This window comes from Cucurbita moschata, unplaced genomic scaffold, assembly GCF_002738365.1.
Source record: "Cucurbita moschata cultivar Rifu unplaced genomic scaffold, Cmos_1.0 Cmo_Scf00001, whole genome shotgun sequence".
NCBI lineage: Eukaryota > Viridiplantae > Streptophyta > Magnoliopsida > Cucurbitales > Cucurbitaceae > Cucurbita > Cucurbita moschata.
The window spans coordinates 1,527,169-1,553,242 of record NW_019268517.1 but is presented as its reverse complement, the minus strand read 5'-3'; the positions used below and the strand labels follow the sequence as shown (position 1 = coordinate 1,553,242).

Sequence of the window (26,074 nt, the reverse complement as noted above, 5' to 3'; positions counted from 1 at the left end):
TCATTAATGAATATGAAAAGAGGTGAAGAAAAATATAGAGTTGGTCTGTGGGTTTTCAATTCTTCTTTGACCAAAGAGATTCCTTTGAGGATCAGATCCAATGGGTTCACAGAGCCACCACAAAATCAGAGGAACACTCATTGATTAATGAATGAATGAATGAATGAATAAAAACAAATGCAACTACCTACATAACTGTAATAACTGAAATGGTTTTCTGAATATAAAACCAAGAGTCAAATGGTTCCCTTCAAGAGAGAGAAAGAAAGAGAGAGAGAGAGAATCAAATATGAAACATGGGAATGCATGTGGTCTCACATGAAGAATGGAGCAAAAGTTGGCTAAGGCTTGTGGAGAGGAAGAAGCAGTCAACAACAAAGAGGCCATTTGAATCCCTGAAGCTACAAAAAACAAGTCTCCATGTGCTTAACCCATTTGTTTTTTCATTAAAGGACGGCCTGTTGTGCTTTGGCTTGAGTTCATGAAGCTTCTAAAATATGATCAAAATGAACAATGTTGTTGTATGAGGGGGAAAGTTCATTGGCATTCTAAAACCTGTTGTTGAAGGGCTCCCTAAGACAGGCATTTTACCACAAAGATGCAATGAAATTATAACCAGAAGAGGTGTTGGGTAGAACAAACTATATGCACATGCCTGTGTTTTATATTATTATTCAAATAAACTATGCAAGAATGCTGATTCAATGCACTTAGAAACACAGAATTCCAAATCTCAAAGCTCCCAAACTTAAGCAAAATTAACTGTATGAAAGGGATGTACCGTGTCTGGAGTACACCAAGAATTTGGAAGTTATTGATGCTGCTGCACAAGCTTTGAACCTTGCAGGGAAAAGCTAGTGACTTGTCAGAAACTTATCAGAGATATAATTTTTAACCATTTCAACAAGCCATGTATGTAAGCTACCTCCTTCCAAACTTGAGGTGCTAGAAATCAATAGTTTCAGGGCAGGGGAGGAACTAGTGGAAGAAACTATGCAAAATGCTGTAGATCTGTAAGATTTGAGTATATATTTGCAATGAAAACTCACATGCCACACACACAAAATCAATTCTCAGACAGTCTGATCAGTTTTAGCTACTATTTCAGCCTGCTTGGCTCAACATATCGACACGAACTGTAGAGGCAACCGATACGACTCAAAGGGAGAAGAGGATAATGATAAAGAAAGTGTAACAGACCAAGCCCAAGCCCACCACTAGCAGATATTGTCCTCTTTGGGCTTTTCCTTTCCGGGTTCCCCTTCAAGGTTTTTGAAACGCATCTACTAGGGAGAGGTTTCCACACCCTTGTAAAGGGTGTTTCGTTCTTCTCCCCAACCAATATCGGATCTCACAAAAAGAAAGGATAATAGATTTGAGGCGAGAATCATACAAATAGAAGACTAATTTGGGTCAAAACCGGTAGGATAAGTTCAAGAAGAGATGGATATCAAGTAAATATATCTTTGAGATGATCTGTCACTTTGTACAAAATAAAACTGGGGAGGCAAAGGAGCCATTGTCCCAATATATTGGATCAATCTCAGACATCCTACACATCACTACATTGATGCTGTGACCCTAAATATCCCTCTAAATATGACAGAAAAGTTGAACTGAAAAGAATAAAACAAATAACAAATGGAAAGCTTAAACCTATCTCTGATTTCCCTCTCCCTTCTGAACTATTCGAAACCAGCCTAACGACATTATACAGCTCTAAATAATGAACTTTACATCCAGTGCAATGGATGTTACAATGGTAGTGAAATGATTTTTTTCATTTTTTTTTCTTTTTTTGAACAAAATTGAATTGGATTTACAGAGGGCAAAGACTGGTACGAGGCACCGTGGATCATTATATAAATAAGAACCATAGCCTTATTCCTGTAAAAATTGGAAGACCGGATTCTCAAGTAGTTCTGCTGGAGGCTTAATATCTTGAAAATTCTTATCTTGCAAGGAACTGGATATGTCATCGACTGAGAAAGGTATGCTGCAATAGTAAATAAAGCTTAATTAAGTATTTATTCCACCAATGAAGCTCTCAGATGAAAAGCTTTCCAATATATGATGTCTTGTTTCTGTTCTAATAATACCTGGAATTGTCATCCAACAAAAAGGAATTATTGTCTTCATCATTGGTATCTTCGGGCATCAAAACCTTCATGCTAGAAATAACCTATATGAAAGAAGAACAACATCATGAAGTTAAAGGAAAGACAAATGGATGCAGCAGGAGCCAATATTGTAGAAACTTACCTCTTCAGCTACGCTTCTGGTATTGTAATTGTCGTCACAATAAAGAGTACATATTCTATAAAGCTGCTGAACGCTTAATATCTGAAGAAAGACGACACGGGTGAGAGATACGCACGGAGAAGAATGTATGCATGATCTTAGAGAGACTTACTGGACAGAGGTCATTTGTAATTTCATCATAAGATATTCTAGACTTCTGGTGAATAACCTGAATTCAGAAATTGTAAATCCAAGTTATCAAAAAAACCATAAAACATATCATCTCAGCACAACAATAATCAAAATGGCCTTTTTGTTCTATTTAATTTTCAAACCTTAGAAGAGTTGTCACGTAAGATACTGGCTTCAGGAGGCAAAGGAATCTCCGTCGGGAGATTATCTTTTTCCCCCCATTTAGATAAATAATTATATAGCTCATCACGGTAGCATGATCAATAAAAATTTGTTATTCAACCATATGAATTGTGACAAGACAGCGAATGTTAAATTATAGTTAACAGATATAGTACCAAAAGATTATAATATCATATAACAGCATTCATAATAGATATGGCACAGATAGAAATTCAGAATAGTGGCACTGAGAGTACATAGAACAGTGAAGAAACATACCAAGAATCCAACAGCTTGCCTCACTGGTTTTAGCTCATCCCAAGATAACCCGACATACTAGAATTTGTCAATAAAAAGAATGTTTAAGCATAAGGCAGTATTGAACACCATAAGTTAATGAATCATTACAAAAATAATAATAAGTGAATAAGCAATTGAAAAGGAAAAGATGATCGATCGAGCTCTAAGGCTTAGGTGTATGCACATTTTGAAGAGGACGCCTGTTAAAATAACAGAACACCAGCGTACCTCTTCTTTGGCTTGGGTACACCAACTCTCTAACTCAGCAAGTCCTGACTTCACATATTCTCCATTACTAAACGTGCAGCACTCTTGACGAAGTAGAAGACTGATACAGCACAATAGCAATGCAAGTAAATTTTCAAGTGCATGATAAAAGATTCTAATACTGGTCTCCTAATTTACATAAAGCAGAGGTACCTATTGAAAAGCTGTACGTTGATGTATGAAAAAACCTGAGTGAATATCTTCTGGACCAAAACGGAAGGCACCTGTAAAGTGCTTAGCATAAGTTCACAGTGAAATGATATATTATTCACTTGAGCTCCAACAGAAATTATCACATACGAAGTTCGTCTGCAATCTACTAAGATGATGATTAAGGTGATGGATGATGCTGCCCCATGAACTATTGAGAAGGCTGCTACTCTTTGCCTCGTCAGATGATTCCTCAATATTCTCTTCCGAAGTTTTGGGAGCCTGCATGTCATCAAACACATATCAGAGCTGCTACTTTGATCCAAGTTACAAAACTAACCAAATAAGGATATAGTTCATGAATACTTCTAACCAAGAAGGATATATCTAATCACTTGAACCTAGTAAGATATCAATCGCTTTATTTTACAACAGAAGTAATCTGGAACAGAAAGTTTGAAGTCATTGGCGAGATATATATATATATTATACTGCAGGAAACTTAGGTTGTTCGTACTTGGACACAAGTTGAAAGCAACGGCGATAGTTCCTTCTTCAGGTTGTCTCTAACTATTCCATATATCTTTTCTACATACGCTGTTAGCTGCTGCTTGAAAAGTAGAGCAGGATATTTGGCTTCAACTTGCCGCACAACATCAAGGGTGCCAACTGGAAGGTTGGCAGAAGATGAACGAAACCCCTGAGAAAATCAACACTTCGTTAACTTTTAATCTATTTGGTTAATGCCTGAAAACAACATAACCCTTGCTTCTCATGAAAAGAAAAAGAAGATGATTTCTCTTTTTTCGGGGGTGGGGGGCGTGGAATATTTGTTACTTGGGTCATTCGCTCAAACAATGATGTCGGGGTGGGAGGCTTTCGTGGTGTGGCTTTTAAACTCTTTTGAAGAAGAAACAACAATGTAGTTGTGTTGGATAACCAATAAGCCATGTGATCATAATCATCCTGATTCTGCAAGTAAATCAAATATTATATTTAAAGACGGAAGAAAAAAAAGAGAAAGGGAAACAGAAAAAGCGAAGGAGAAGAAGAGCATTTAAATACGAACACTAAATTTAAATACATAGATCGGACCAATGCCTCTACGTTTCTATGAATCTTTACCGCTAGATAATGCCCTATCAGTTCGCGGTTTTGCCTTACTCCTTTCCAGGAATTTCAGTTAAGGGAATCTTTTTTAAGATGGATTTCAGTAAAATTGATAAGATAGATATAAAATAACTGCAGCATTTCTGGAGTTTCATGCAAAAAATTGATGTTTATAATTTTGATCACCTCTTCCAACAGACGGACATAATAATGTCTCCACCACTAAGAGAATCTAAGAGAGAAGGTTTACCTCAATTGCAGAACCAATTATCTGAATAAGACGATCAAATACACTTGTTTTTTCTGCTTCAAATGATCTCCAATGGAGAAGAGATTTATAAATTACAAAAGCAGCAACAGGTTTTCCCTCACTGAACCCAAGATCCCGTGTTAAGTATTTCGATAGAGCATCCATGCCTTCCTGCATAGTATATGAAATAATCAAATATCATGAAACCAAATGTCAGTAAAACTATGACCCATAAAAGGAGGAGGGGGAAAATGTCACTTTCACAGACACATACGTTCTGCCTTTCAATTTGGGATCTCCTCAATTTTGCATCAGCATCGGTACCATACTTTTTTGATGGTGCATTGCTTAATAATTCCTGCACAATATACCTTGTCTTTGATCATCAATGAACATCCATGACAATGTAAAAATACATTCTAGTCGACCAAGATTTTATAGACTTACAAGGTGGCCATTCTCCAAAGGCTGCAGATAGAGGAAAGAAACAGGATCAATAAATCCTCAGAGACCTAAACCTAACAATAGAAAAACCTTTGAGTGCGCCTACCTGCATTGTTATATGTCCAGACATTTTTCTTGAAGGAGGCTTTTGCAGTGCTTGCTGCCTCAGAATTTGGTCCTCAGTTTCCAAGTCAGATAACTTTTCCTCAAGCCTGGGACAAACAGAATAATTCAAATACCCTTCAGAAACCTTTAGTAAGGAAAATCACATCTAGTCAATATCCATGCAGAGACTAAAGCTACATGTTGATACAAATTAAGAGAGCAAAATAACTGAAAACCTTTGCATGGCAGTCTTTAATTCTATTATCTTTGACTCTGCCTCCGTAGCCTGCTTCAGCCGCTCTTCACTAAGTCTGTTACTTTCCTCAAATTTCCTTTCTGTTTCATCAATTTTACTTTCCAAAGAACTAACAAGAGCCTGCACTTGCTCGTAATCGAATAATACAGTTGCACAAAAACGTAAGAACCAACAACTTCACAGAATCATATTTAGGACACAAAAAAAATAAACATCCACATTAATTTAAGATTTGAAAACCAGACCTTAAGTTCTTCATTTTCAGTAGTTAGCTTATTGATAAGCTCATGATCAACAACTGGAACCTCCTGTATGACTGGGACTTCCACAACTACTTTCTGTGCAGCTACTGGGACTTCCTCAACTACTTTCTTTGCAGCTACTGGGACTTCCTCAACAACTTCCTTTGCAGCTACTGGGACTTCCTCGACTACTTGCTTCGCTGGGACTTCCTCAACTACTTCCTTTGCAGCTACTGGGACTTCCTCAACTACTTCCTTTGCAGCTATTGGGACTTCCTCAACTACTTTCTTTGCAGCTACTGGGACTTCCTCAACTACTTCCTTTGCAGCTACTGGGACTTCCTCAACTACTTTCTTTGCAGCTATTGGGACTTCCTCAACTACTTTCTTTGAAGCTTCACGGATTTCCTCAACTACTTTCTTTGCAGCTTCACGTTCCTCAACTACTTTCTTTGCAGCTTCACGTTCCTCAATAAGCAGTGCTTTCGTTTCCTGAAATTGAGTTTGTATTTCTTCCAAAGCAGACTTCAATTTTGTGTTTTCTTGAGTCTTGGCATCCTCCATGTCAGCCTGCATTAGTAAAATGTTTACTAGCACCAGCATTACTAAATAACAATAGGAAATTTTCACAGAAATATTATCTCATATAATATCAAAGCTTGTATTTACTTGGGATAAACATATATATACATACATCCCAAGTAAAAGCATGGGGGCATTATTGGAATATCTAGTATAGATATACACGGGGAAGAGCTGTACCCTCATTTGTTTCTCTTGCTCCAATCTCAATGTTAGTTCTTCCACTTGCTTTTCCAACATATCTTTGGCAGCTTGGAGAGCGCCAGTTTCCTTAGCAGCCTGCACACAAATGCAAATTAAAGATTCATCTTCATTGGAAGTAATTAAATAATATATTTATATCAATACTGGTATCTTAACTTTACAGTCTAAAATTTTGAAACTGGTGATGACTTATGAAATAATGTAATGAGGCAATAGATCTCTAGCACAATAATCAAGGTAAATTTGATGTTGCTACACCAATGCGTGTTGGGTAATAATCTAAATTAACTGATTTGCTGGCCTTACAACATAAACTTTTGAGATTAATCGCAATTAACAATCATAACATAGCTCAATAGTTCAAGGTTAACAACCATACGTATACACAAAATTATCGAGAGCTTATTCAACAGGAAACAGAATTTTGTTAAAATAATCTTCTACGGAAAACTGCTACTCTTGCCGACATGCAAAAGGCTCGCATGACAGGGCAGAGAAAAACTATCATATTTTTGAAGCTTGATCATGTTATGTTAGTAATCCAGTAAAATGCAGATGAAGCCCAGCCATTCTAAATTTAAACAAAACCAGTTATCCTGATCCCATTAAATTAACATTGATATTCAAAAAGAGAGAGGGAGAGAGATGTAAGTGATTAAGTGAACTGCACCATAAATCCATTGAGAATTTCGATAAGAGAGATAAAAGTACAAAAAAGGTCATATTAAAGCATGTAGCATAGATACAGAAATCAAACAATGGGAAAGGATGATACAATGGGAAGATATTTCCAGTTCACTCCATTGGCGCTGTGCCCCTGGCTGTTAGTGCTCTCTTTTGGTCCATAGTGTTAACTTACCTTTAATTAACTTAAAATAATTAGATTCATTAATAGAAAATGAACCGAAATAACAAAAAGTGAGCTTGAGTGAAACCTCGAAGGTAAGTATACACTAAAGTCTTGAAATGTAGAGACCAAATAGAAACTAAACTCAAAACTAAAGGGTATAAATGTAACATTTTAAAACTCAGGGACCAAATGGAAACAAACTCAAAATTCAAAAGTAAATGTGTAACATTTTGAAACTAAAGATCAAATCGAATCTATACTCAAAGTCAAAACCCAAGGACCAAAAAGGTATTTTTCCCTAAAAATATAATTTCTTAAAGAAGAGGGAGATAGAAGATACCATTTTAAGCTTGCGAAGTTCTCTGCGTGCAACTCTTGCTCTCCAAGCACATTGAGTGGTAATCGCAGCTTTTTTTAACCTTAAATAATGCATACGGGCCAAGTATTGCCGACATCGACTCTGAAATATACAAGAATTGTACAAAACTACACATTAGAAGTAAGAAAAGAGAAGATTGTAAATCCCAGAGAATGATTGAAAAATAAAACTACAAAAAAAAAAAAGTGGAAAAAACCATCAACTTCTCCACTTCTATAGGCTAAATCCTCCTCTAATTTACAACTAGAATCAAAATTACTATCAGTTTTCTAGGAAGGGTTGTTAGTATATTCAATGTTTCCTTGTGTCTTCCCTTAAACATTGAAGATTGGTTATGTGAAGTGCACTCCTGTTGGTGGTTAAACGGAAAAGTTAACCTTCTTTGGAAGTGATAAAAAAATTTCACGGCATCCAGGGAAAAAGAAACGAAAAGGAATATGAAGACACGGGGAAATCTTTGTACAGGTTTGGTGATTATGTACGTTTGACTGCGCTCAATTAGAGTGCTTTAGACATATCTCTGTTCAATAACCACACCATTTTTTTGGTTTATGCATACCTTACGTAAATCATGTGTTAATAACTGCTAATGGTAGGAATGTTTCTATAATATATATAGAACTACTGATGGTAAGAGAAAAACAAAAGCTCTTATTTTGAAACTTGCCAAATGAGGGAGGATCTAGCCTTCCCAAGGATTAAGCTATTAAGTCAAACACAGCGAACTACTTCCAAAACCTTTATCCTACTGCTAAAAGTTCAGAGCTACTTTAGATGGGAACCGTGAAATTAAATTAGTTTCATGGGCAAGGATTAATTGAGAAGGTCCTTTGAGGCAAAATGCCCTTGAGAGTGTTCAGAGTTTACCTACTCGAGGTTTTCCAAAACTTTTCCTTAGAAAGGGTGTTGAATGTGTGCCTGATAGAGATTTTTCATTAATTCTAATGCAAAACAAAACGTTCAAGATGAACACTTTTTTTACCCATTTTTGTTAATAACATCTCAAAATCCTTGGCAAGGTCCAGGTAGATCTTTTGAGGAAGGGGGTTTCTAGAGCTATCTCCAAATCCTATTTGCCTTCATAAAATTAAATAAGCAATTCAATTTGGTTGCTATCGAGGTGGTGGATGAGTTTAGATTCCTCAAGGATAAGGCTTGGGATGTAGTACGATTTCTTGGAGGGAAGGAGCGTGCTAATTTTCCCACCATTCTCTCAATGTTTAATGTCCCAACGTTCAAAATTATTAGGAAGTTCTCCTGAAAGGAGTGACACTAGTTGAGGGTAAGTTATATTTTTTTACACAAAAATGACTACAGAATTACCACAGTCCTTAACTAGTGCAGGGCAATAAACAAATAACATTTCATCGTCCATACTTCAAAACTACAAACAATGATAAGATACTCCTGCACTTAAAAAGCCCCGGACAAAAGCATGAGCACCATTGAGAGTAAACGGATTAGATATCAATGCCTCAGTGATTTATCTTTACCTGAATGATAATTGCAGCTCTTGTATCCCTCCTGAACTTGAGCTCTTTACGAGCAACCATGCCATGGATACCAGCCTGAATAGCTACAGCTGAAGAGCGCAATCTTTTATAGGAACTTCGGGCAGAACACATGCGCCAATACTTTTGGATTTTGATAGAAGCAGCTTCCATTCTGATGTTTTCATACTGCTGGCGTGCAACTTCCCCTGTCAATGGGGAAAAAGTATAAATAAATATTTTTTTTGAAAAAAAGGCAAAAACGGTATGATAATAAACAAGCAACTTAATAACCATAACTTTTCATTTTTTTATTATCTTATCTTTATCATCTTTATTTTATACCCATAATCTGAGCTTACTGTAGCAATGAGTCGCTGATAGCTACTAATGCATTCAGGTTAATCGACTCTGTACCTCTACAAAGTGCTTGAATTTGTATAGCAGCCAACCGCAACGAAATAAAACGATTCCGTTCCAAATATGAGCGAACTTTCCTTTGGATAACACTAGCAGATCTTCCCAAGACCTCAGTTCGGCAGCCATCTAATTGTGCCATTTGACCAGCCCTAAGAAACACTTTGGTTTTACCAATCTGCCACAGAAGAATCAGAAAATCATTCTTACAACTTCAATGAGAAATATTGCTCTCATCTAACCCTCAATACACAGAAAATGTATATACTTAATGCATCCAAGTCCCTCAAAAATTTTGAAAATGACAGTTAAGAAAATAATAATAAATCATTACCCCTCAACTACAAGCATCTAATTCTGCCATTTGACCAGCCCTGAGAAACACTTTGGTTTTACCAATTTTCCGCAAAGAAGAAGTAGAAAATCATTCTCACAGCTTCAATAAGAAATATTACTCTCATGCAACCCTCAATAAATAGAAAATGTATATACTCTTAATGCAATATTAGCTCCAAGTCCCTCAAAATTCTGAAAAGGACAGTTACGAAAATAATAATAAATGAAAGCTCATTGACTACATCCAAGTGCAAAGACACTGAAACTGGAGAGCATTCGAAATTCCTTTAATCATTTATTTATGAAAATATAATTTGGAAAATCAGGAAATCTGGTGCAAGCTTCTTCAAAGCTGGAGCTTAAACTGATCTTTTTTCTCAAAGTTCGTAAAAAGGTTTACCTTCCACTTTCTTGTGGTCCAACATTTATAACCGTAGCAAAGATTTTGTGGTCCAATAAAATGAAATAGGTCTTATGGAGGGTTTGGTTGGAAAGAACTCATAGAACATTTAATAGTTATATTGGAAATCAGGAAGATACTTAAGGGTTTAGCAGGGTTCAATGCTTCTACTTGGTGTGCTCTTACTAGATCTTGCAATTATGATTCTTCTCTTTAATTGAGATTTTCCCCTTCTTTATTGAGAAAAAGTTTCCTACTAGTATATGTGCACACACGTGTAACAGGAAGGGAAGCTTGCTGCGGATGAATTATCAAATTTGCACTACCATACCTGATACCCATTAAGGTTAACTTTCTCCAAAAGCTTCTTACACGCATTGGCTTCATCAGAGCTATTAACAAGTCCAGTGAAAAGAGAGTTAATCAGAGCTTCTAAAAGACCGAGAATCTAACATCACAATCTCAAGAAATATCATATATGAACGAATCACTACAATGCCTTTATTAATGTGCAAACTACCTCCCCTTCAAAACATCAGGTGCCAAGATAGTAAACCGACCAATAAATTCATCAAACGTCTTCCTGGTGGGATATCCAGCACAACTGATCCTGATTGCTTCCATGACTCCCTAAAGCAAATCTCTCTTAAGTTCACGTGTGTATAAGAGAGGTATGATTGGACAAAAAAGATTGGTAAATATAAACTTACCCCACATCGGAGCTGCTGTAAAACATTATTATTCTCAAAGATGGATGGTTTAAGAAGATTGTTTGGCTTTACACAGCGTATGTAGTGTGGCTCAGTAGCATTTAGTGTCTCGAGCAAAGTTTGAAGTTGTTGCTGGAAAGGTTAAAAAATGGAAATTAAATTAAGAATATAAAAATACAACGAGCTTCATCATCAAATAAAACACACTGCTAATACAGAAACATACCTTAAATCTAGTCCCTATTGATGAGAACTTGGATGATTTGGAGGTTTCTTCAGGTAAAGGGGGGAATAGCCCTGCAACAAAGGAGCACTTAGAAGCACCCAACAGTGCTTGATGCTCCGCAACAACATAATCTTTGTTTTTGTCCAAGAAGAGTTCAGTTTGGTACGTAACCTAGAATAAAATTTACCACCACAGAATTATAAAAAAAAGATGGGCCATCTGAAGAGCCTCTAGCGGATAAAACATCAATGGCAAGAGTACTTACATCGCCAGCATAATGACAAATTGTGAAGTCAGTTCGTGACAATTTAGGCTTACTAAATCGCTTATGGTCCCTAAAAGTTTGATATAGTTTCTGAGCAAAAGTCTCATGTGTGGATCTCGGAAACATGCTACAAAATGAAACCAAGGAAACTATCACCTTCCATTACACACACACACACACACACACAAAACCTGTTTATAGACAGATCTGTCTTGTAAATACATACCAAGCCTCATCCAGAAGCGCAATGACGCCACCAGGTTTCTGAAAGTAGTAAACTTAATATTAAAGAGAAAAAAAACTCAATGTTCACCATAGTAATCAAAAAATGAATAATTGAAGCAATTAGAGAACAAGTGTCGCACTAAACAACTAGAGAAATGTTGAGCCACCACCTAGCCATTTCATGGAAGTGATGAATTATTGTATCTGTAACCTTTATTTTTGCATCTGGTATGAAAATGACATAGATTTTGTTGAAGACATGAAGAACAAGCAGAAAATTCCCCTTCGTCTCTCATCTGTTTTGGATTAAAAACTCTCTAATTGAATTGTTGCAAAATCCAGTGCAATATTTTTTTCGTAAGTCAAGGATGTCTCTAGGACTATCCATTTACCAAGTTTAGATCTCCCCTTGAAACTCGAATGTGTTGTTTGACCACCTTTTGGAGGTAGAAAGAAATTGGGTGGGAAAAAAGTTGGTAGATTTCTGGGAAATGATAAGAGATATTCTCATAAAATTTCAAGAAAAATCAGCCATCGTCTTTCATTTTACAAATCAAGCTGAAGAAGGAGAAATATTGTAGTTGAGCTAGTCAATGATAATCAACTCCTCAGAAGTTACGCAAAAGTAGTACAAAAGAGGAGGTCAGATGCTTCTACATTTTGGGTGAGGAAAGAAAAAGAAGTGGTGGAAATGAACTCCAATACTATCTTTATGGTTTACAAATTGCTAGCTCACAACCCTTGGAAGGACATTTGTGATGCTTAAGAGGTTTATTTTCGATCCAAGATTTCTATTAATCCCTACATGGAAGATAAGGGGTTGTTGAAATTGAGTGTTGATTTTTCTCGGTTGAACTTTCATGGAAAATGGAGGCAAATTGAGAAATTGTCCCAAAAATAACACTCTCATCCAAAGCTTATTGAGGGATATGGTGGCTGGATTCCTTTGCAGAATTTACCTTTACCTTATTGGAAACGATCTTGTTTTGAAGCAATTGGTTACCATTTTGGAGGTCTCGTCAATATATCTTCCCAAACTCCTAATTTTATTTATTGTACTGCTGTAGACAATGAAGTTAGAAAAAGTATTTGTGGTTTCACTCCAACTGAGATTGCGGTAACATATGGGTAGTTTGAAAATTTTCTCACATTTTGGGGATATATATTTTATTGATCCTCCAAGCATTGATCATGGGAATTTGTCTATTCTTAATTTTACCAATTTAATGGATCGAAAGAGAATAAATTAAGCTATGATGGATGAAAGTTTCACTTTTCCATCGAAGGATTTTATGGCCAAAGATGTCGAGTTGAATTCTCTTCCTTTGCAAGATCAGCTAAAGGTGGATGATCTTTTTCTTCAAGATGACCTTCAGGTTACGCAAAAATTCACCAGCTACTGTTTGGTATTCTCAATCGTTTATTCAGGTTCTTATCATTTTAAACCTTTACTGAATGTCTCTATAATGAAAAATAAACTTATTGAAGCCTACCCTCTCTATTATACTAAGAAGAAAGATTGCTTTGGTATTTCAGAAAATCAAACATTTTGGAATAAGCTTGTGCTCTGCTCCCCACTTGCTTAAATAGGAGCCCCTTCACAATCTACTAACTCTTTTACTCTTTCAGTGATCACTCCTCCAAGTTCAAATGACACTTTAACAAAACGTATCATTGACCCTCCTATCACTAAGTATCTTATCTCCTCTCCAATTATTCATGATTCCGAATATGATGCTAGTATGAGCAGTGATGAATCTGAAGCATATTTAGTTGAGATATAAAATTTTCTGTCGAAGACTCTTTTGCAGAAGCATTTTAAAGTCTTTTTCGGTGTTGACAAAAGAAATTCAGTTGAAGCTTCATAATCAGTAACAAAGTATCCTTCAATTCCTCCCAAATTCTATTCCTTAATTGAGGTTTGTGGATTACATATGAAAGATATCACTCCTCGATCACCATAAATTAAGATATAATTGTGCTTTACTCATCCATTTTGATTGTCCAACAATGAGAATTACTTATTGGTAATCCAGTCTCTGGCGCCTTTTACTTTTTCATGTTGTCTTGAAGATCATTTTTAGTTTCAATTTTTTATTCATTTTAGAGTTTGAAGGTTGCCTATTTTTTGGAAGGTTACAGGGATGTTTACTTCGGTTGTTTGGAGTTCTGTTTGGTTAGGCGTATTTGAGTAGGTTCTCAGTTGTCATCTCCTCTCCTTTTTGGAGCCCTGAGATCTTGGCTTTATTTTGATGTTTTGATTGAATAATTATTTTAGGCTGTTTGTTGAAGGGCACTTAGTATTATTTGGATTGTTAACAATATCCTTCTTTGTAATCCTTTTTAGTTGTTTCTTTTCATTTCTCCGTGGAGCTTTGTATCTTTTGAGTATTAGTCTCATTATTTCAACAAAAATATGTGTTTCTGTTTCAAAAAAATCTTAGGGATACTTTTCATAATAAAAGAATAATACCCTAGGAATACAATATAAACAGTTCTACAAAATCTGCAGAAAAATTCAAATTAGTCACGAAAGGAAAGAAACTCTTCTGCACCTTCTCAATGAGATCAAGAACATCCTGATTATCAATAAATTCAATATAACTCCAGTTAATTTCTTCTTTTGTATATTCTTCTTGCTCCATCTTGAACACATGCTGTAAACAACATTCTTCACGTTAAATTTCAAGATCCAGGAAAGTAAAGGAAAAAAGAGTACGCAATTCAAACTCCACCTGGTTGAAATGTTGCTGCAATTTCTCATTTGTCAGATTAATACAAAATTGCTCAAAACTGCATAGACCAATATGTACAATTCCATTTAGATACATTAGATAAAGTAAGAGGGGCTCAAAACAATACGTGCAATTCCATTTAGATAAATTAGATAAAGTAAGGGCTCAAAACAATATGTACAATTCCATTTAGATAAATTAGATAAAATAAGGACTCAAAAGAGATACCTCCAATCCTAATATATAAACAATACCAATATATTAAAGATTGCTAAAAATATATATTTACAAATAAAAAAATGTAAATAAAATTATTGATTTTATTTGAAAACGCAGAATGTTTTTTAAACAAAAAAAAACAGAAACAAATCATATAAAGAAAACAGAGTTGGGAGTATCACAATATTAAATGAAAAACAAAACAACTAGCACCAAATTCATTCTAGATGAAGCATTCCCAAAGCGAGTATTGTTCTTCCAATACACTCTCGGGTATGTACTATTGCAACACACTTTTTAGTCACCCTACAATTTACTAGTTTGTTATTTCTGAAGGTTATTCTAATGATATTTGGATGAACAAAATCCCATAAAACAAGTTATTTGTTTCAACAACAATTTTTGAGGCGGAGTAACACTGCTAATTGGGTGCAAAAGAGAGTTCCTTTTTCTCATTTTTCCATCTTTCCACTAATGGGTGGTCTACAGCACTTGGATTCTTCACTAACCTGTACTGTTAAAATGCTAGAACAGGTTTCAAAGGAGTCAGAATTAGTATGCAATAGCAAAGACAAAGCTCATGATTCTTTGGAGCAACACCTTTATAAAGCAGAGCCAAGATTACTTGGGATCGTGCCATCAATATTTTCATTTGGCCAATCATAGATCTTTTGATAACAAAGATACATAATTGGAGGAAGTTTCGGAGGTCATCAGATTTCTGGGTATACAATTAGTGTTACTCTATAGAGTTTTTCTTTTGTAAATACTTCTTTCTATTTTATCAATGCTGGTTACATTTTCTCTTGGGGCAGAGGGGGTTTAAGCTCCTCCAGCCTTGTGTGGCTGGAAATGATTTCTTTCCCCTCACCTTTTCCTCTCTCAATGGAACAGTATGCTGTTTCCTACCAATCAAATTATTGATAGAAGAGAGAGAGAAAAAAATGTGTAAGGTATTTCCCTCACAATGTATTGATTTTCGGAGGAAAACTCTTGCCCTAAGGAATACAAAGCTCTCAGCTGATTAGAGAGAGCTGGTAAACTCTCCCTTTTCTCTCTCAAGACAAAAACTACTAAATAAAAGCATAAACGAAAAATAGACACATGACCACAGGCCTAAAAGCACTCCCTCCAGTCCCTCACTTCCCTCATGCACCAGTGGTCTCTCCTCAAATTCTCAACCTCTAACTAACTTGTCAGAGGTATATTGGCTTTCTTGCCCCTCCTCTAATAGACTTACCTAGTGTCTAACAACACTCCTGGCCTGCAAGAGAACCTTTATGAATGTATATTGGCTTTGAATCTTGAAACATGAAATAATGAATGTATGCTGGCCTCCTTCGGTAATGTAAGTTTATAAGCCACAAGTCCTATTTTCTACTCAATTCGGTAAGGCCCAAAGTATTTGAGCGCCAACTTTTCATTCCTTCAATTGGAAATTGAAGCCTGCCTAAATGGTCTAAGTTTCAAGAAAACCCGATCACCAACATCCAGCATCATCTCTGATGGTTTCCTATCTGTGAATTTCTTCATTCTCAGCCTTCAAATGAGTCTTCAGCCGATCTAAAGTGGCATGCCTCTCCATTAATTGTTGATCTAGTGTTGCGTTAGTGTCTCAGCTTCCCCATAAGATAACAATAGCGGTGAGGGGTGTCCATACACAGCTTGGAAAGGGAGTGATAGCAATGGAAATATGATGTGGTGCTGTACCAGAATACATAGATACTGCTTTGGTCTTTTCCCACAAAAGCAACGAAAGTATGTCTCTAGGCATTTGTTCACGATTTTTGCCCATCAGATTTTGGAGGTAAGATGTACTTCTACTAAGTTTTCGTGCCTTGAATTCTGAACTCGGTCCAAAATGACTAACAAAATTCTTATCATGGTCAGACGCAATCCAATGAGGATACCCATGAAGTTTTACTACTTCTTCGATGAAAGTCACGACTATTGACTTGGCAGTGAATGAATGTTTGATGGCAATGAATTAGGCAGTTACTCAAACGATCGACTACTACCAGGGTGACATTGGATCCTAATGAAGTTAGTATACTTCGATGAAATTCATCAAAAGGTCTTCCCACACCATCTTTGGAATTTCAAAATGCAGTAATACCCTACTGGTGACACCTCAAGTGATTTGTTCTGCTGACAATTCAAGCATTCTTTAACATATTTCTTGGTGTCTGCTTTCATCCTTTCCCAATAAAGCTCGTCGGTCAACCATTTATAGGTTTGTATAAGCCCTGAATGTCCATCTAAGACAGAATCGAGAAAAGTGTGTAGTACTGTTGGGATGAGAGAGGTCTTCGTTAGGTAACCTTCCTTAGTACAGCAATCACCCTTGTGAAATAGAAAGACATTGTCTTCATCTGCCACTAGTTGTTGGAGGGTTCGACTGAGTTTGGGGTCAGCTGCTACTTCGCTTTTGATACCCTCCACATCAAGAATTAAGGGGACAGATAATTGAGCCAAGTGAGCAATAGGTGGGACTCTGAACCGGGCATCAACTGCCTTATTCTCAAGGCCTAGTCTATATTGTACTTAGTCATACTCATTGATCCAATCTTGGCTATAAATCTTGTCTTAAGGCCGCAGTGCCCGCCAACACAATCACGGTGAGCTCCCTTTCATATATCGACTTGGCTTGTGCTATAGTGGACAGGGTATGGCTGAAGTAGGCTTGTCATACAACTGATTTTCCCTCAAGATATTGAAGACACCTCCCAAATGGCGTATGTGTTCCTCATATCCTGTGCTGTAAATTAATATATCATCAAAGTGTACCAAGATAAACTTACGTAGGAATGAGCGAAAGATCTTGCTCATCAATGCTTGAAATGTAGAAGGGGCGTCCGTAAGTCCAAATGGCATGACTAAGAACTCGTAATGTCCTCATGTATTCTAAACGCCATCTTTTCAATATCTTTCTCGAGGACACGAATGTGGTGACATTCTGATTTGAGGTCAATCTTCAAGTAAATGGACGATCCGTCCAAATCATCGAGGAGTTCTTCAACCATCAGGATTGGAAATTTGTCTTGCACCACGGATGTTATTCAATGCACAGTAATCCACACAAACCTTCATCCTCCATCCTTTTTATTCACTAGCAGAACTGGGCTTGAATAGAGACTGACACTCGGCCTTAAGATTCTTGTTAACATCTCTTCTACTAGTTGTTTAATCCGAGTCTTCTGCACTTGAGGATATTGACAAGGCCTGACATTCATTGAAGGTGCTTTTTGAAGGTGTATACAATGATCAATTTCTCTTTGGGGTGGTAAGCCCTCAGGAACTTGAAAAACATCTTCGTATTCATTCAGGATTTGGAGAACTGACACAAAGACTTCGGCCATAAGTACCGACTCTGGGAGGATTGTCGTCACAAACATCATCTCCAAGGCTTTGCATTTTATGAGGAACCCCTCATCACTTTCCACCCAAAGATTTCATCATCTTCTTCAACGATACTGTCGATTTGGTTAGGCCTAGGCCCTCTTTCAACACAATTAGCAGCTTCTCTGCTTCAATGTTGATTGATAGGGTCGTCCAATCCATGCGTGTTTCTCCAAGGGTATGAAGCCATCGCATACCCAAACTATGTTGACTTCCCCTATTCCAAAGGTAAGGAGCTTTCAACTATTGTCAATTCTCCAAAAGTGAGCACAACCCCTTCACACACTCCTTTTCCTTTCACCGCCATCCCTGTACCCATTAATTGGCTGCCTTTGTCAAAGGTAAGTTCAATTTCTCAACCAAACATTGAGGAATAAAATTATACATTTCTCACAATCAATTAAGACCACTACTTCTTGATGATCGATCCGTCCTTTCATCTAAATGGTACCCAACAAAGTATACCCCCCACACGAATTCAGAGAGAGCTCTGAGCAGCCCCTATCTCCGCCAACAAATTTTCCTCTGCTTCTAGAATTAAATTGTTTTCTTTCTACAATTTCAAGTTCCTCTCTGTTCGACCACCATAACCTAAATCTCCTTTGCTTTACATTTGTGGCCAACATAATAATTTTCCTCGCAGCCGAACCAAAAACCCTTTTAACACCAAGATTGAAATTCTACACCAGAAAGTTTCTTCATCAGACCCTCTTTACATGGCGTGGTGGTGGGATTACTCGTCAGAGTGATCGTACGTATGGGGGTGTCATTTCCATCATCTTCTTGCCCACTTTTCCTCCATCCAATTTGATTTAGAGCAAGAACTTGGGCTTTTCCAACTAGAATGATAGGCTTTGAAGCTTCTAATCTGGCCACTTCATGATCCTCCACGCACAAGGCCATTTTCATCATATTTGCTAACCCAATGCGCTACCAACACAACCTTAACAACTAGGTCGGGGCAATCAACAACTCGAACATGTAGCAGTATTCTATCATGGTGGTTTCTTACTCGAAGACAAGGAAACATCACAAAACACTACCCTGCTTCATCGTCGGAATCGTTCCAATAATTACATCTTCAAATCATTCCATCCTTTAATGATTCCCATTCTCCCTTCCCACGATACCAATTTAAAGCTAATTCCTGAGAACCAAACACAAGCATCTCAACCTTTCTTAAACTTACTCTTATCGCTGAAAATTTCCTCCACCTTCTCCGGATTAGGTTTTTTCTCCAACGTTACATTTGAATCCGCCCATTTCTGGTTCTGTCACGAGCTTTCTTCACCTCTGACCAGGGTCGACCATGATCAAATCCAGGCTAGCTCTAATACAAGCGTTGCAAATGGACTCTTGAACTCATCTCCCTGGGACAGTCAGTCGCTCCACTGATCTTCATAAAACTGTGAGGGTATCTTCGATTCTGCGCATCACTTTCTCTTATATTACTCCAACCTCAGCCTTCATATCATCCATCTCTTGATCTATTACATCGAGCCTTTCTTCAATCCACATCCGCAGCATTTTTTTCCCAACCTCCCAAGATTATGATCTGATGCCAATTTGTAAGGTCTTTCCCTTGCAATGTATTGATACTTAGACGAAAACCCTTGCCTAAGGCAATAACAAACTCCCAGCCAATTAGAAAGGGCTGGTAAACTCTCCATTTCCTCTCACAAGGCAAAAACTACTAAATGAAAGCATGAAAGAAAATAGACACACTGTCACAAGCCTAAAAGCACTCCCTTCAGCCCCTCACTTTGTTCCCTCCTCAAATTCCCAACATTCCCTCTAACAAACGTGTCAGAGGTATATTGGCTTTCCAGCCCTTGGCTTCCTTGTCCCTCTGCATAATAGGGCGCCTAACCATATAATTCGCTAATGGAAGGTAAAATGAAAAGGTCTCGTGTTATATGTTGGCAACAAAAGATGCATGAAATTGCTAGGTGGGAGTTCATCCTCCACTAATGATGAAAGCAAAAGCATACCGGTTAAGCACCTGTTTGTCTTGAAACTCTCGAATCCATAGATATCCAGAACCCCGATTAAGTGTTTTGAATCACGATCTTGGCCAATTGAGTTATTAATCTTATCAACAATCCTGAGTCCACGAAGGAAATGTTTAAAAAGAGTCCATGATAGAAACAACAATGACAAATTTAAATTAAAAAGTAATTTAAGAATGAAACACAAAACCTACCAATCAAATAATCTTGAATATACGATTTTTGCCAAAGCATCCCTACTAAGAGTTGCAGATACTGTATCGAGACATTTAGTTATGGTTTCATCACGTGTAACTATCACACGAGTACACATTGAATCTTCAAGAGCCTTCTCATCACACCTGCGCCAAAAAAGAAAAAAAGTACCGATTACAAGGCTTCAACTATCTCAGACACCACTTCACTAAAAATAGGAGCAAGCTGATTACATGAATAGTTCTGCTGCCATTTTGAGATGGAACCGAGCTTTGTCATCCTTAGGTTCAGAGGAATCCGCATCCTTCCCCTTTGCAAATTCAACATTGCCCAAATGAAGTACTGCAGCTACCACTCGAAATATAGCATCCTAAAAATACAGACCTCAAATCAATTACTTGGGTAGGTTACATTCACTGGCAAGTCGAAGGTTCAAGAGAAAAGAATACCTGCTCAGCTGTACTTATTCCAACGACATCCATAGCTTCTCTAGTAGAAGTATATTCCTTGGAATCGTCCAGTCCATCAAGTTCATAGCAATTAGATTGATTAAGATAATGGAATGTTCTTGGATTCCCTAACTTATACTTTTCAACTTCCTGATCAAAAAGAAAAAGGAAACAATTGATTTCAAGGAGGTGAAAAAAAAAAAAAAAAACCTTCACTACATTGAAAAGTGAGTTTACTTTCAACGAACAATAAAATTAAATGAACCATTAGCAAAGGAAATGGACGTAAAACGTAGTTTAAACTCAACCACTACTCGTCAATTACTTTCATATATACCATACTAATTGCCTAAGATACATAACATGCCTCGGATTAGAACACAAGTACAGTTAACTACAATTGTAGGGATGGTAAAAGGAAAAGACCAATAAAGAAAGCATTTAATGATGACGATTAAAAGAATACACAAAAAGAGGGAAAAACATATATGTGAATTTTTTTATTATAGAAGTACCAACTTTCATAAGAAAATGAAGAAACAAAATTCAAGGGGAGACCCACAAAGAGACGAGCCTCACCAATAAAAGGGAAGCATCCCACAAGAGAGGCCCTAAAGAAAGCCACATTCAATACATCCTCCCACAAACTATCCCTTCTGAGGGACACTTACCTATTCCTTTCCAACCAGATTAACCACAAAACAACAAAGAAAGTAGCCTGACCTTTCCTATTCCTTTCCAACCAGAACCCTACCCTTCCCCCTCCCCTGAAAAGGGGGTCCAAAAAAATTCATATTCATGACGAGAAATTTACCTCTGTTGATGCACAAAGCATATAAAAGCAATGATAATTCCTCTCAGGATCAGACACTTGGCAAACACGGGAACGTTCTAATAAATAAGTTCTAATAGCAGCTCCAGAAATTCTCCAACTTCGGTCAAATTGGATCTCCACAAATTTACCAAACCGACTGCAGATACACAGTAATCAACTCAGAATCTTATTCCAGTAAAAAGAGCATATAAGAAAAAGCTTGGTGGTCAGAAAATGAAAGGAAAGAATTCCAAAAGTAGGTTGCCCACCTGGAATTATTGTTTCTAACAGTCTTTGCATTGCCAAATGCTTCTAGAACAGGGTTGGACTGCGCAAAGAAAATGTAATATAAAGATAAATTTGTCACCGACTTAATATCAAAAGTCAGGTGTGTATTCTCAGGATGCGATTTGGAGGGGAAAACATTAGAGATAATAATACTATTAGGAAGAATTTAACTGTTAAAACAACGTAAGTTAATCATTATTGTAATTTAACCCAACAATAAGTAGGATATCCTTGCTTCTAGAACATAAATTTAAATCCACGCATTTTGATTTCCTATTAATCAAAGGAGGGTATGAGCCTAAACGTAAAAGGCATCACAAATAATTGAATGATAAAATAGTTCTATCAAATGACTTCAGCCTTCAGGATTGATGAAAATTAACAAACCAGTAAGAAGTCCATACCTCTAGTACTTGCTGCTCTACAGAGCGTTCACCAGTTGCAGACTTCCCTCCATCTCTCCCTCCAACATGGGCAAGATAGCGCATAAGCATCTTTGTACTCTCCGTTTTACCAGCTCCACTTTCCCCGCTAACTAAAATTGACTGGCTTATACCCTCATTAATCATCTGTCTGCATTTTTGGTGATTTTTAAATTTGAATGAATAAATGAAACATTTAATTATTCAAAAATGCATACATATAATGTGTGGGAATACCTATATGCAGAATTTGCAATGGCAAAGGGATGCGGGCTCAGCTCACCTAAATCCGCCCCTTTATATTGTTGCATTATGCCATTATCATATAAATGAGGAAGTCTTCGAAAAGGATTTACGGCTATTAGTATACCCCCAGTATAGGTCTGTGGAATTGCAAAGAAATTTTAAAACTAACCAGGTTAATACTCCAACTTAATCACAAAGTTGCAATATAACAGCTACAAGCCATTTATAGTGTCAACAACCGCACTTCTCAACCCTTTGCACGAAAGGGGACAGTTAGAGTATCAATAACAGAGACACCACAAAGCAACAGATCAAAAGCCCCCACCCCAGAGGAATGAATTTGCTAAGCTGGGGAGGAAATTGTAGTTACTCACATAAATTTCATTAACATCATAACGACATTTCAAGTTCTGTAGCAGTCCTGGCTCGTGTAAATAAGCTAGTTTTGTCATATCATCCACACCACATGATGGAAATTCAGGATCCTTTGGATAGGCATTTGATGATTTGGCCTCAACCTTTAGAAGAATGAAACATAACAGTTAGAAAGGGACCCCGTTGTTTGTTTTTTATAAGCAAAGGAGCACAACAGATCACAAGTTAAGACACTATTTCAACCTATTGGCATTAATAATAAGACTGTTGTCCTAATTGTGTTGAGAAGAAAAAAGAATGAAGCCAACAAACATCATGGTTACGACATTAGTCATCATGGATTTTAACAAAAGGAAATTGAAAATAACTTGTGACAAGTGTAGACACTTTTTGAACAAAGCATCATCAAATAGTGCTACAAAACCTTTTTCAATCAATCAACACCTCGACATCAACCATTAAATAGTTCTACAAAAGCTTTATATATGTACAATAATGTAATACAAATGGAATTCTGACCGAATGGTCAGCAGTATATAACAGTTTAACATAGCAAATCAAGTGTAACATCCTGCAGAGTATCACTTACAGTAGTTCCTGATGAACAGAGTACTCTGATATCTTGACCATTAACTTCCACTACTTCCCCATCTATCCAGGCTACCTCAGGATCCTCAATCCAAACAAGACACCCAACCGCTAGATTTACTTGACCAGCCTGTGGGACGAATAAGAGGTTTAATGTACCGAATAAATAGAAGGGTCTTCCATTTAAGTTCCAACACAAGAATATAAAAAGACATAGCTTAAACATTCAAATTTGTATGTCAACAGAAAGAGAAAATTCACATAAAAGAGAAAATTCACATTAGACATAAGAGAAGTGAAAACAGATTACTGACTCTTAATGCATATATATAAATATCCACAGAAATATAAAAAGTTGAAATGTAAATGATTTCTGGACTGATAAAGCATCTAAAAAGGAATGCATAAAAATCAAATTAGAGTGTTGATGACAATAACCAGACGGTTCAAATTTCAAAATTCCATTGAAGCTTGATGGAGCTTGGAGTTTGTTCCAGTCAGCTAAACTAAGGGCAACGAATTGAGTTCATTAAGTCATAACGATAAGGGCAGCAAATTGATGGAAAACGAATACCATTTCGGGACAAACTCGATCAGCCACAGATCCAAAGCGTCGAGGTAGCGAATCCCAAGCGCCTCAACGACAAAAAATCAATAGGCAATACCATCACACGAATTAACCATTCTAGGGATTTATCCCCGTCCCAACAGGCTCAGAACGGAAGCTGATAAAAAGGGATAAGCTCCGCTTGGCCTGCCATTGTCGTCGTTCGTTCGAGAAACCGTGAAAATGCAGAATGAATGAGAGGATTGAATAGAAGAGTTTCGTTGTGCTCAGTAGAGAATAAGGTGGGATTGGGAGAATTTTGATTGAAGTCGGGAGGGTTGGAGTTTGGAAGCTTTATATGCCGGCATTGATGAGGCAATGGCAATGGCAATGGCAATGGCAATGGCAATGGCAATGGCAATGGCAGAGGGGTGCGTGGTGGAAGGCCTGCCGTCGGCGGAAATGGTGTAGCTCCGGCGAGGGTTGTGGGATTGGAAGAGAAGGTTTTGGGGAGCCAGAGAGCGACGAGACGAGACGAGAAGAGAAATGGAGCGTGATTGTTCCGGCGGGTAGGAAGCGGGTGGCGTCCTTGATTTGGTCGAATAAAGCTGCCACATCTAAACCGAAATGTAACGCCCCCAACATTATTTATAGTAACTGTATTTTCTTTTCAAACAAAAAATATATATATTTATACCTTATAATTAATACTTTTATTTCTTAATTTTATTTTAATCTTTTATATATATATATATATATTTATTTATTTATTTATTTATTTATAAACTTTAAATAGTATATATTGGATGTGTGATTTTTTTTCAATTTTTTTATGTAATTGTTAGCTAATACATTTTTTTTAAAAAAAAATTAAGAATTAATGATTTATTATATCAAGTTGAATTTTAGGTCTAATAAAATCTAAAATATTCAAATATTTTAATAATTAATTGATATATAAGATATAAAATTAAATTTTTTTTTATGTATGATAGGACTCTAATTTTTTAATTTTATGTTTAATAATTACTTGCATTTTTTAAAAAAAATGTCAAATATGTTCCGTACTAATTAGACACAATATTAAAGTTTAGGGACTTATTAAACAAAAAAAATAAAATAAAATTTTACGTACCAAAAAATGTAATTAAACACAAAATAAAATATTTAAATATTTATGATACCATTTTTTAAGTTAACTTTTAATTACTTCATTTAAGATTAAATTTATAATTTAATAAAAAATGTTATAAATATGGTAATTATTTTGTTAAGATATTAATGCTTAGTATTATGAAAATTATTAAGTTTGGGAGTGGAGATGGCAAGGGAATTAATTATTTAATCTATATTTTTAAAACAAAAAATAAATAATAAATAATTATATTAATTAGTGGTATTGTAGATAATTTTAACAGATTACGAGGGCAATTTTGGAAGTACGGATATAAGAACGCAGTTCTGCTCCAACAATCCCGGCAGAACGCGGATCTGTAAGATGAAATCCCAGACGGCAATCAACGGTCCAGATCTTCCCCTGCCCCACCTGGCTACTTTTTTAGTTAATAGATTGCTCCAAGATCCTCGGAATGCCTTTTTAGTTGCTTTTTTCTTTTTTTCTTTTTCGCAAAAATCCAAAAAATAAAAATGTTAAATTACAAATTTAGTCTTCATTTTTTTTAATTAAATTATTGTTCATATAATCTTAAATTTTATAATTAATAAATGTCATTTGCTTATGAATTATATGACTATTTATGAGATTTAAAAAATAAAAAAAGAAGTTTATTTTCACTAAATTTACAATTAAAATAAAGTAGAATTAAAAAATAAATAAATAAAATATTTAATTCTGCTGTCTATTTGTATGGCCCATTAACCATGGCCATTTATTTTTTTTGTTTGTTCTATAGAATTTTTTATTAAATAATATGCTGAAAATAAATATGTTGTCGTTTTTTTTTTTATTTATTTCAAATTATAGT

General features: G+C 36.3%; 2 protein-coding genes across 3 annotated transcripts; one reads left to right on the top strand and one right to left on the bottom strand.

Moving 5' to 3' along the window:
* Positions 1–1,428: 1,428 nt before the first annotated feature.
* LOC111447924 (myosin-6-like) lies at positions 1,429–24,134 on the bottom strand. 2 transcript variants are annotated; one of them, XM_023087360.1, is made up of 39 exons: positions 24,117–24,134; positions 23,544–23,672; positions 22,954–23,097; positions 22,571–22,716; positions 22,316–22,484; positions 21,893–21,951; positions 21,624–21,780; positions 20,810–20,959; positions 20,594–20,730; positions 20,360–20,506; positions 20,159–20,260; positions 14,539–14,596; positions 14,359–14,460; positions 11,805–11,842; positions 11,579–11,705; positions 11,314–11,484; positions 11,088–11,219; positions 10,898–11,007; positions 10,709–10,769; positions 9,642–9,819; positions 9,228–9,433; positions 7,696–7,815; positions 6,482–6,580; positions 5,723–6,289; positions 5,458–5,597; positions 5,223–5,328; positions 5,120–5,140; positions 4,947–5,030; positions 4,673–4,843; positions 4,150–4,284; positions 3,830–4,012; positions 3,463–3,594; positions 3,316–3,386; positions 3,124–3,223; positions 2,875–2,931; positions 2,414–2,470; positions 2,263–2,343; positions 2,100–2,182; positions 1,429–1,996 (listed from the first exon to the last, which is right to left on the bottom strand). In XM_023087360.1, the coding sequence occupies exons 1-39, from the start codon at positions 24,117–24,119 to the stop codon at positions 1,882–1,884; spliced, it is 4,848 nt and encodes a 1,615-aa protein (XP_022943128.1). In that variant the 5' UTR covers positions 24,120–24,134; the 3' UTR covers positions 1,429–1,881. The 2 variants fall into 2 exon arrangements, with proteins under 2 accessions (XP_022943128.1, XP_022943207.1); XM_023087439.1 differs by lacking the exons at positions 21,624–21,780; positions 21,893–21,951; positions 22,316–22,484; ... (2 more) ...; positions 23,544–23,672; positions 24,117–24,134 and adding an exon at positions 21,389–21,481 and having other exon boundaries at positions 1,882–1,996.
* On the top strand, positions 12,913–14,170 carry LOC111449156. Its single transcript, XM_023089014.1, has 2 exons — positions 12,913–13,231; positions 13,433–14,170. The coding sequence occupies exons 1-2, from the start codon at positions 13,057–13,059 to the stop codon at positions 13,585–13,587; spliced, it is 330 nt and encodes a 109-aa protein (XP_022944782.1). The 5' UTR covers positions 12,913–13,056; the 3' UTR covers positions 13,588–14,170.
* Positions 24,135–26,074: the final 1,940 nt, after the last annotated feature.